An 11,172-nucleotide genomic window follows, 5' to 3' on the forward strand; every position below is an offset into this window, starting at 1 on the left:
ACCGTCGTTAAAAGGCCTTAAAAATAGTCGTTAAATGTCATTTTTTCAATTGTGAAAAAGTCAAAAATAATATAATGATAAGATCAACATTATATTTAATTTTTTTCTTTTGCATATTGAAAATACTTAAAGTTTACTATTAATTAAGATTTTATTTTACACTATTAATTAAGATTTGAATATAAGTATAACTCTCATATAAATCTTCACCCGCTCTAGTTATTGACTTTGTGTTTGTGTGGCCAAATATGTATATTCTTTTTCTCTTGAAAGACAATTATATAAGGCGAAGACAAGGAAAAACAAAAGATTGAGACCATGAAAAACGATGTACAATGAACTTGACATGGCTCTCAGTTTCTATCCTCTCTAGTCTCTTGACTCTTGAGTCATCACAACATCCAAGAAACACAAAGCAGTGAAAACGATCTCTCCCTGAGACCAAGTAACCAAATCACAAGTAAAAGTTGGATAACACAAAAGGCAGTGAGTGAGGTAGGCAGAAATTGAGGGCAGAACAATACCAGCCAGCTTTACACAAGTACATGACACAATAGCCAGAACCATCTTCTATATCCCTCATATATTAATTCATATATATTATCGAGAATGTAGATCAATTGAATTGACGTATGATTATTTTAGTTTAATTAATAATATCAAATTTAAATTTTGAATATGTAATTGTATAAAATATTTTAAATTTTTTTTTTACTATCCATAATAATCGAATCCTGCTTAAGTAAAAGATACTTGTAATTTATACCAAAACAAATAATTAATTCATATATATCAAAACCCAAAAAGATGAAGTGTTTTTTAGTGCAGTTACGTGCTGATGTTGGCACATTAATGTGTGTAAGTAGTAGGAGGCTTATATTCTTCACATGTGGGTGTGAAAGAAGGGCTTTGGTGGCGGCATGTAGAAGTGGGGCAATAGGTAGGTACAATGTGGCCCCAGTACTTTTGTGGCAATATTAGGGTTTCTTTTGTACACACATCGGTCTTTACTCCCTGAGCTGAGTCTCCAAGTCATGACCAAAAACCCAATAATAATAGTTGCGTCTTCTAACGGGTATTCCCTTCCACCAAAAGAGAACCCCAAAGTAGAGATCACGAAACAACCTCAAAAACTCTTTTGTTTGCCACGCCCCCAACAAAATTTGAGGCACACTATAATACACGCTCGAGGGTATAGCTAGCTTAATTTTTTTAATTCCTTGGTGGAGAATAGAAATTTAAAAATTCAACGTTTAGCGCCATTTATTTTAATTTTTCAAAAGAAAAAAAAATCAAATTGTGATTTAAATTAGCATGTTTAAAAAAAATTGAATAATAGCTTTGCTTTTTTTACATTAAATAATTCAATTCAGATCGAATTTGATATTATACGTAATTATCTAAAATAAAAAGGACAGCAAAAATTGTCTGGTTTTTTATGTACAAATAACATTTCTGTTTCAATAAAGTACTCTTTGTATGCAACTATATATTTCATTTCAATTTTTTTTTTCTTTTATGATGGTGCAACTGGCTAGATCTTGGTTTTGGTGATTGGTACATATGAGTCATGCTTGTACTATTTACACATATCGGTTTCACCTTTGCCATCTTTTTCCTGGTCTCTTTTTGACACATTCTAACTACATTGAATTGTTTAAGTAGGAAATCTCAGTCCTTTTTTTTTTCAGTGTTTTCTTCTTTTCAGGTCATCTTCTTCAGGAAAGAAATTGGAGTAAGAAAAGAATGGGACAACCATCCCATGATAACAATATTGAAATAGATGGAGCACACACAAAGGGACCATACCCGACCATTTTATATAAAAAAAATAATCTAATTTTAATATTGTATATGTATTATAGTCCCACCCGTATAAGGTGGCAGTGACCCTTAGTCCCTTATAGGATTATACTATGATGTGATGCATAACACTTATATATTTATGTGGTTACTTCAAAATCAACAGAATCCAAATCCATACAGGGAACAACAATACGGTTTGTAAATGTTTTGCAGTTTATTCGCACAGTTGTGTCTGTTGTTATGATATGGGTTAAATATTCAATGACCTGATTATGACGCTAACTAGAAGAAGACTTTGTAATCTAAGGTTAATTAGTTGTTTAATTATTATTATACAATATCATGTCATAGTTCTCCATTGTTTCTCTAGGGAATATCATATCATATCCAAAGCAATTGAATTCCGTGTCACCATCATCATGATGATAACCTCCACCTTAGTCGATTCTTGGATTCTATAATGGCTTTACTTTTGTAAATCATACACTAAGGGACATGCATCCAATTATACAGCATAAGTGATTATTGCTTAATCCAAAGGGAGGAATTTGAACCTTGCAAGTTTCCTTTTGCATTAATTCTCACTTTGAAAATCAAATCATGCACTTGTATGTACACGCCCACAAATCTTGGTGAATTTCAACTAGAGCATAAAATATCTTAAACATAATTCTTGAATTTCTAATTTCTCTCCTTATTTAATCGTATTTTTCTGTTTCTTAAGGCTTCATGGAAAATTAATGGCAAATTAAAGCATGGAGCTTGAAAAGAAAAGAGCATTTAAATTGTTAAGGAGATGCGCTTCCTTTAGGAAAAAAGTGTATAGCTAGGTTCATTGTCATCGTGTATTAGTTATGTTATTCTTCAGATTATGGCCAATATTAAAAACTTTTTTAAGTGGAATAATATATTCCATAAAATATAAAACGAGTCAACTTCATTCTTCCATGAGAATAAAATAATTACCCTAGCTACTTTCTTGATAAGGGAAGAAAAGAGAAAAAGAAAGAAAAGAACCACATGATGCATCATCTCTTGTTCTCAGCTACTACTCAAGAAAGATTCTTATCATTCTGTACATTCAAGTACACCTTGAAAACTATATGCTTCTTCTGACATATGAATATTCATTTGATAAGTAACAGGGTCATACCCTTTTCCTCACGTTGTAACATGTGTCCGTGGGAGATCCAACGTGCAACATTACTAGCTGTGAAAAACGGTTTTGTTTAATGCCCCATTTGAGTGAGAACAAAAAGTTGCAACTAGGTTTTTATGAAAGAATTGAATCCAAGACAAGTGTATATGAAATTGAGAAATAAATACTATATATATTGACATTGATCTCTACGAGAATGACAGCTTGGTTACAAAAAGTGTCATTTCATAGAACCAGCTCTATATAGTATATTAATAGCGCCTACCAATGCTTTTTTCTTTGGGGGATGATACATAAACTACATAGATGAAAAATGTCCCCAACTTCAAAAAATTTAGTCCTATTAACATCACAGGCCTTAAATCTCTCACTGCTCATTCTTACATAATAGTTACTGATGGTGATTGAGAACTATTCTGGGATGTGTAGAAAATAATGGTTGTTGCTGTCCTTGATTTATTTAAAATTAATTAATATGGCCATTCCGTGTCTTTCCATGCAAATGATGGGATTACCTCACCACACTTGAAAGGGTTATTAATTACTAATTATTTATTTCCAATTCTGGTTAGTAATGATAATTTATGAGAAGGAATTGTTGAATTACTCTATGGGTATTCTTCCGTTTTATTTTTGTGCGACAAAGTTATCCTTTCATTCCTTTGGGAGTCATCAAAGATTATTGGGGGAAAAGTACAGAGGATTTTGAAATAAGAGGATTTCTTTTTTCTTTTTCTTTTTTTAAGCAAAGGAGACGTGAGAGAAGATAAGAATGCATAATAATGTAAATATAAACATAAGAAGATTCTTAAGTATAAATTACAATTTTGTTGATAATGTATACGTCAGGAGGACTTAATTTATACTAAGAGTATACATATGAGGAAGAATTAATCATATATAAAAATATTACCTTAATAAAAAATATTATTGTATGCGTTATATGCTAAGAATATCCTCTAATTAATTCTTGTCAACATGTTTAACAGGCACAATTATTTATTGGGTTAGACTTTATTAATGAAAAATTATTTAATACTTTATTAATATATTAAAGTTAACGTGATATATACTTCAAAATCTATATAAAAATAAATATATTTTTATTTCTATTTAATTTTTATATAAAATATAACAAATATCTAAAATTAAAAAACAAATAATTATAATTTATACTTTAGCCAATAAAATTATATGAATATTAAATAATAAGTGATTGATTGGAATAGTGATAGATTCAAGTCTTTTAAGTAAGTAATTGATTAAAGTTTGAATCTTAATTATGTATAGAGAAAACCGAGTTAAAAAGGATAGATTTACCTATGAATATTACCAGATTTTCAAAGAAGATTAATTTTGATGATCGACCACAATATTTTTTTCAATCATATGTTGCACCAAAATATATGAACATTTAATAACTATAAAAATATTCATTTTTTTTCTAAACCATTTGTCTTCTTGAGACCCGTTGATGATGCCTGATATAGGTCGTCTGTGCATAAAGGCAAAGGTGAGACCACATATTGAGGGGTCATGATTCTTACACACATCATGCATGCACTCAATTTTGACCCGTTACTTTTCTAATCACCTCCTTTAGTTTTCCCTTTCTCTCTCAATAATACGCTGAATTTACAAATTCACATAATAATAATAATAATAATAATAATAATAATAATATAATCAAGTGATTGAGCACAAATAATTAATGTGTTAAAGTTATGGTTAAATATTTTGATATTATGATTTTTTGCAAAAATAATTCTTAATTAAATTTTACTTAATTTTTGGTCGAACTTTAGATTTGTCAAAATTTTTTTCCTTTGATGATTAGGAGAGTTAAGGTAAAATAATAATAATAATATAGATAAAAAAATTTGGAGACATTCATTGCCAGTAAATTTGCTTAAGAATATTTCTGGAAAATAGCTAGGACAAATACATGTATGTTTTTCAGCTTTTAAAGCATTAAAGTAGGTGTTATGGTAGTTGGTTTTGTGTTCCTTGACAATTTAATTGCTTTATCTTCAAACTCAGGAATCCAACCACAAAAAATATACACATAAGCTGAAAAAGAAAAAAGAAAAAATATTGGAAAATTGTGAAAACGACAAGAAGATATTTAATGGAGAAATGAGCAATTGGATCCCTCCACCCGCTGGTTGTCCATCATCATCCTCCTCCTTTTCAATTTTTTATTATTATTATATATTATCACTATTAAACAAACAAATAATTAATTAAGCATTGTAGAAGAAGACGTTTCCTCGTTTTTCAACTGGTCGTGACTTTTTGTACCTGTTGTTTTCATTTTTTTTTTCATTATATACACATATTTTATTTCATGCATCTAGATTTCTTTTCTTATCCCAATTATGTTTCTCATTTTTTCTCTCTCTACACCTTCAAAAGTTCCTTGCTGCTCATCAAGGGGTGTATGTTAGATGATTTGAAAAGAGTGGGTCAAATCAATAGAAATTCCCCTGTTTTGATCTGTTCGCAGGTACTTCTCCCGATAAAAGGCTACTACAGAAAGAAAAAGAGATAATAACATGAACATGTTCACTTCAGTGGTTTTGATAATAATAACCAACCCTTGCTGCCCAGAATTAAATTTCATTTTTTTAAAAAAAAAAGTTTTTTATTTTTGAGAAAAATATCAATAGATGAGTGGATAATGAGATGAATAATAAAGATGGGTATCTTTTTTCCCTCAAGTCTTTTTAACCCCATCTCTCTCTCTTTAACTCCTTTTAATTCCACTTTCAGTTTGGATGGAATTGCAGGGGAGATTTGAGTCTGACACAGAGCTTTCCCTCTTGCAAGTGATACAATAATAATCCCAAAGATACATAGAAAACATAGATCACAATTCACACACATGCGGTGACAGGTGGGTAATTTGATGCATATATATATGTGTTACTGATGTTTACTTCTCTTTAGCCATAACTGTTTATTATTTTTGCTTTGGTGGGTGAGACTATGTGTGCGTGTACCTCCTTGTCTGTGTCTCTTTCTCTCTGTCCCAAATCTGCTTCTCATAGGTTTCGGGTCATTGTAATCGAAAAAAAATTCTTCTTTCCTTTGCAGTAGTAGTGGTAGTGCAGCAGAGAAGATCATGAACCACGTGCACACTCTAATTTCCATCACACCAGGTACTACTTACTACTACTACCTACTATATCATTAATTTTTTCTTTATATAAATAATAATCAAATCTCTATCTACATTTCTCCTTAACCCTTTTCTCTCTCTCTCTCTCTCTCTCTCACCAAATCTCTTCTCTTTATAAAAAAAGCCTTTCAGTATTTCACTTCACCCCTTTCATTTCCTCCCCCTCCTCCTCCTCTCTTACATTTTCCAAGTTTTTGACTATGACATAAAAAGAGTATGGACATAGCCGAAACCAATTTCATCTATACCTTAGTTAATTTGGAACGAATAAATTAACATACCTTAAAATATCAAGTGTGTTTAGCTTTTTTCTTCCATAATTCATTGTTTCTTTCCTCCTTCACTTTCTCAGGATCTTTGTGTGAAGAAGACTAGAAAATTAGTTTCAATTATCGAGAATTGTTTGATGGGTTGATCCAAAAATCACTCTCCAAACCAGATTCGCAACACTGCAAGGTACACCTACCACAAAAAGTCTTGAATGTTAATTTACCTATGTAGGAATGAGTTATATTTTAAGGTTTCAAATTACAGTCACAGTCACAATCTTTTTTATTACGAGAAAATAGTACAGATTTATCAAATTGATGCGATAATAGAATTTTTATGTTGCGGTCAAAATTACAGTCGCATACTGTATTTTAAATTGTTGATTATTTCTTTGTGAGCATGTTTTGTTTTATGTTGTGTTGGGATGTGTTTTGCGAAAATTATTATTATTATTATTATGGGGCATATTTTGATTTTTTTTTTTTCATTTTTTTTGTTTCTTTCCGGATGTGATTGTAAACTATGAAAGCATAACACTAACTTATGCTAAGTTTTCATTTTTCAGTGTGAACTAGTAACAAAAGCAAAAGAAAGATTTTCTCCGATGGCGACATATTTTCATAGTAACTCGGAAATTCAAGCTGGTGCTGACGGCCTTCAAACCCTCGTACTAATGAACCCCGGGTATGTCCAATACTCTGACACGCCGCCACCACCGCACGGCGGAAACCTCGTATTCCTCAACTCCGCCGCCGGAAACGCCTCCCTACAAAGTCTCCCCCACGCGCCGCCCCCCCACACGCAGCAATTTGTCGGTGTCCCACTCTCGGCCGCCGCGCATGAGCCGCCGGCGTCCATGCACCACGACGTCTCCGCCCTGCATGGCTTCCTGCCGCGCATGCAGTATAACCTCTGGAACACAATTGAGCACAACGCGGCGGCGCGTGAGGCCCCACGCGCCACCCAGGGGCTGTCGCTGAGTCTGCACGGGGACCACATGCGCGCGTCACCGTCCTCGGCTTCCGGGGCCTCCAACGGCGGCGGCGTGGCGGGGATTCAGAGCGTGCTGTTGAGCTCCAAGTACTTGAAGGCCACGCAGGAGCTTCTGGATGAGGTTGTTAATGTTAACGGCGGAATTAGGGTTGAACACGCGAAGAAGCTGAACTTCGAAAAAACTAAGGTTGTTGGAGAATCATCAACCGCCGCTAGTGGCGACGGTTCCGTTGGTGGAGAGGGAAGTGGGAAACGTAGCTCTGAGTTGTCAACTACGGAGAGACAAGAAATTCAGATAAAGAAAGCAAAGCTAATCAACATGCTTGATGAGGTAATCTTTTTTATTTCTTCTGTATTTGATTTATAAGTGCATAAATAAATGAACAAATAGATTTTATGGTACTGTTTTTTAATTATAGTCAGAGTTTCGTCTCAATAATTTGTGGAATATAGATTTCTATGAGATGTCAATATAAATTCTTAAAGTGATTCTTCAATTCTAATTATACAATAGTGCCAAAAACACTTATAAAACTGCATATAAATATTTTCATAAGTAAATGTATTCTATTGCTGTAAAAAAAAAAGTAAATCTATTCTATTTTTAAGTAATAAGTGCATAAATTTCGGTAAAAAAAAATTATAAGTGGATAAATAAATATGAAGAGTGTGTTTCTTTACCTGCTGCATGCATTAGAAATTATATATAATTTTGATTTTTAATCCATGATATTGATGTGAAGTATTAATTAATTTTGTTGATGATTATTTTTTTTAAAAAAAATTGATTAATCATTTTTATTAAATTTTTTTATCTTGATTACATTTTTTTTCACCCTCAAAACTCAAATCCAAGAACTTCCTTAAAGAACCAAATTCAATATCATTAGATCAATAATTTATTATTTGAGTTATTGGGTGAAATGTTGGTAATTGATGTATATCACACATTAATTTTTGTATTAGTGCACAAGATTCATCTAATTATTGTGGATTCATTAGTTTTAAATCCAAAAAATTCCAATGGTGATCAAGAGTTTAATAATGGGATAATGATTATTGAAACAAAGGTCATTTTTATCTTATCTTAAATACTTTCATAATATATTCTTACTTTGTAGTAGCATTATTTTGTTTCTTGATTTGTAATTTTCTTAATTTTCTTTTGGGGATTGAAGGTGGAGCAAAGGTACAGGCAGTACCACAACCAGATGAAGATAGTGATATCCTCATTTGAGCAAGCTGCTGGAATAGGCTCAGCAAGAACGTACACTGCGCTTGCACTGCAAACAATTTCGAAGCAATTTCGGTGTTTGAAGGATGCAATAACGGGGCAAATCAGAGCTGCAAACAAGAGTTTGGGAGAAGAGGATTGTTTTGGTGCTAAAATTGAAGGATCTAGGCTCAAATATGTGGACCATCATCTAAGGCAACAGAGGGCTATTCAGCAACTGGGAATGATCCATCACAATGCTTGGAGACCCCAGAGAGGATTGCCAGAGAGATCGGTTTCTGTTCTGCGTGCTTGGCTCTTTGAACACTTTCTTCATCCGTAAGGATACCCAAAATCTCATCTTTTTTGGAAATTTTGATTTTGTAATTTGAAGGTTCTTTGTGTTGAAATGACTTGAGTTTGGTTTTGGTTTTTTCAGTTACCCCAAGGACTCAGACAAGCACATGCTTGCTAAACAAACAGGGCTTACCAGGAGCCAGGTAACACCACTACTAGCTACTACTTAATAATTGTTCTGTCTTTTGAGTATAGTTACCGTGAGTAATGGCAATATAATTTAGCATACTCCTTCTATCCAATTAAAGAAATTATTTCATAGTTCAATATTGTCAGTGAATATGGTCTCAATTAATTTATACATGGCATATAACCAAAACTTTCAATTTAAAAAAAAAAGTGAATGATGAGATTCAATTAGATATCACATGAAGATTAATTGAAACTAGGATGATCCTGAATCATGTAATGATTTATCTTTTAACACTTTTTCCTATATAAGTATTGATTAAAATTAAAAAATAATAAGATTCATTAAATAAAGAAAAACTTGTTAAGAGGAATCTAATTCAATTGGTTGACCAAGAATGCGTGAGTTGTTGTGAATTTTTTGACATTGTCTTAGATTTTCACGGATAAAAAGAAAATGTAAAACTCAGGAAAATTTTGTTAACATTTCTAGTTACATTAAAGCATGAGGAATGTGCAAGTGGTTCTCTCACCCTATGTAATACACTCTTCATTATTGTCAAAAATTTATTAGAACTTGTTTGCAATCCTGGTTATGATATTGGTCATGCTAACAACGAATATTGGTAATGGAACAGGTTTCAAATTGGTTCATTAATGCTAGAGTTCGGCTTTGGAAGCCAATGGTGGAGGAAATGTACTTGGAGGAGATGAAAGAGCATGAACTAAATGGTTCTGAGGAGAAATCAAGCAAGAGTGGTGAAGATCCTGCTACAAAAACCACAAGTCCACAAGAGAAACGTACTTCCTCTGAAATTGAATCCAAAAGTTTCAATTCCAAACAAGATGTTTCCAAACAAAGCCAGAACACTCCAATTCTTCCAACTTCTCCACCATCAATATCACCTATAGGGGGAAGTGTTAAGAACCAATCAGGATTCAGTTTCATGGGGTCATCAGAACTTGATGGAATCACACAAGGAAGTCCTAAAAAACCAAGGAACCATGAAATTCTTCACTCTCCAAACCGTGTCCCTTCAATCAACATGGATGTGAAAGCCAATGAAGCAAACAATGAGCAACAACTCTCAATGGATCACGAGAGGCAGAATAATAGGGATAGCTACTCCTTCATGGGGAACCAAACAAACTTCATTAGTGGCTTTGGACAATACCCTATTGAGGAAATTGGTAGGTTTGATGCTGAGCAATTCACACCAAGGTTTTCAGGTAAGAATGGAGTTTCCCTCACTCTTGGTCTTCCTCATTGTGACACATTGTCAGGAACACACCAAAGTTTTCTCCCAAACCAAAACATTCAACTTGGAAGAGGGTTGGACATTGGTGAACCAAACCAGTTTGGTGCCTTGAACAATTCCAATTCTCACAATTCAGCAGCATTTGAGAGTATCAACATGCAGAACCCGAAGAGGTTTGCTGCACAATTGCTACCAGACTTTGTGGCCTAAATAAGACATTGAAGAGGGGATAGATCATAGTTGGTGACATTGGTTATATGGGTCTCTCATATTTTCTTCTAATCCATGTGCTTGTTTCTTGGGAGTAGTGATAAAATCTTAGTGTAAAGAAAGAAGGAATTTTACTCTAGTATAGGTTTATACCTTGCATAGAACCATTTTAGTTTCTTAGATAGCTTAGAGATTTGAAAGTCTATGGTTATTTGAGGTTGTATATTATTTTTGTAATTTTTGAAAATGGGATAGATGGGTTGGTGTCATAAAATTTCAATTGGTAAAGATTACAATATATCTTCGATTGAGAGTATATGCAATGTAATATTTTGCAAATCCTCCTCCAATCTCCTTTGTAGAAAGTGGAACCAATAACCTTTCTTTTTTAGAGTAATTTACCTGCTAGTGCATACTGCTGAGGTGGCTTTCATAAATCAAACAGTGGAATATTGAAATAAAAAATTATATGTGCCGAAAAGATGCCTTGTTTGTAGGTCTCTGCATTAGTGGTTTACGCCTTTGTGTGGTGAAACTAAATGGTGTTGTCGTGTTGGTACATAAGGAGTTCTTAGCAAAGGCACAAGTGGAGCAA

At 33.1% G+C, this 11,172-nt stretch overlaps 1 protein-coding gene across 4 annotated transcripts; it reads left to right on the top strand.

The window, feature by feature from the left end:
• The first annotated feature begins 5,319 nt into the window (after nt 1-5,319).
• On the top strand, nt 5,320-10,952 carry LOC114372660 (BEL1-like homeodomain protein 1). 4 transcript variants are annotated; one of them, XM_028330338.1, is made up of 8 exons: nt 5,320-5,471; nt 5,738-5,861; nt 6,062-6,126; nt 6,499-6,602; nt 6,982-7,740; nt 8,588-8,961; nt 9,062-9,122; nt 9,747-10,952. In XM_028330338.1, the coding sequence occupies exons 5-8, from the start codon at nt 7,021-7,023 to the stop codon at nt 10,575-10,577; spliced, it is 1,986 nt and encodes a 661-aa protein (XP_028186139.1). In that variant the 5' UTR covers nt 5,320-5,471; nt 5,738-5,861; nt 6,062-6,126; nt 6,499-6,602; nt 6,982-7,020; the 3' UTR covers nt 10,578-10,952. The 4 variants fall into 4 exon arrangements, with proteins under 4 accessions (XP_028186139.1, XP_028186140.1, XP_028186141.1 ...); XM_028330339.1 differs by having other exon boundaries at nt 6,065-6,126; XM_028330340.1 differs by lacking the exon at nt 6,499-6,602.
• Nucleotides 10,953-11,172: the final 220 nt, after the last annotated feature.

The sequence above is a fragment of the Glycine soja genome, chromosome 10 (assembly GCF_004193775.1).
Source record: "Glycine soja cultivar W05 chromosome 10, ASM419377v2, whole genome shotgun sequence".
Taxonomy (NCBI): Eukaryota; Viridiplantae; Streptophyta; class Magnoliopsida; order Fabales; family Fabaceae; genus Glycine; species Glycine soja.

Excerpts from the sequence above, each read along its gene's own strand:
- LOC114372660 (XM_028330338.1), top strand. The coding sequence starts at position 7,021 with ATGGCGACATATTTTCATAGTAACTCGGAAATTCAAGCTGGTGCTGAC. Across the intron at positions 7,741-8,587 it reads TAATCAACATGCTTGATGAG|GTGGAGCAAAGGTACAGGCA; the intron begins GTAATCTTTTTT and ends TGGGGATTGAAG. Across the intron at positions 9,123-9,746 it reads CAGGGCTTACCAGGAGCCAG|GTTTCAAATTGGTTCATTAA; the intron begins GTAACACCACTA and ends GTAATGGAACAG.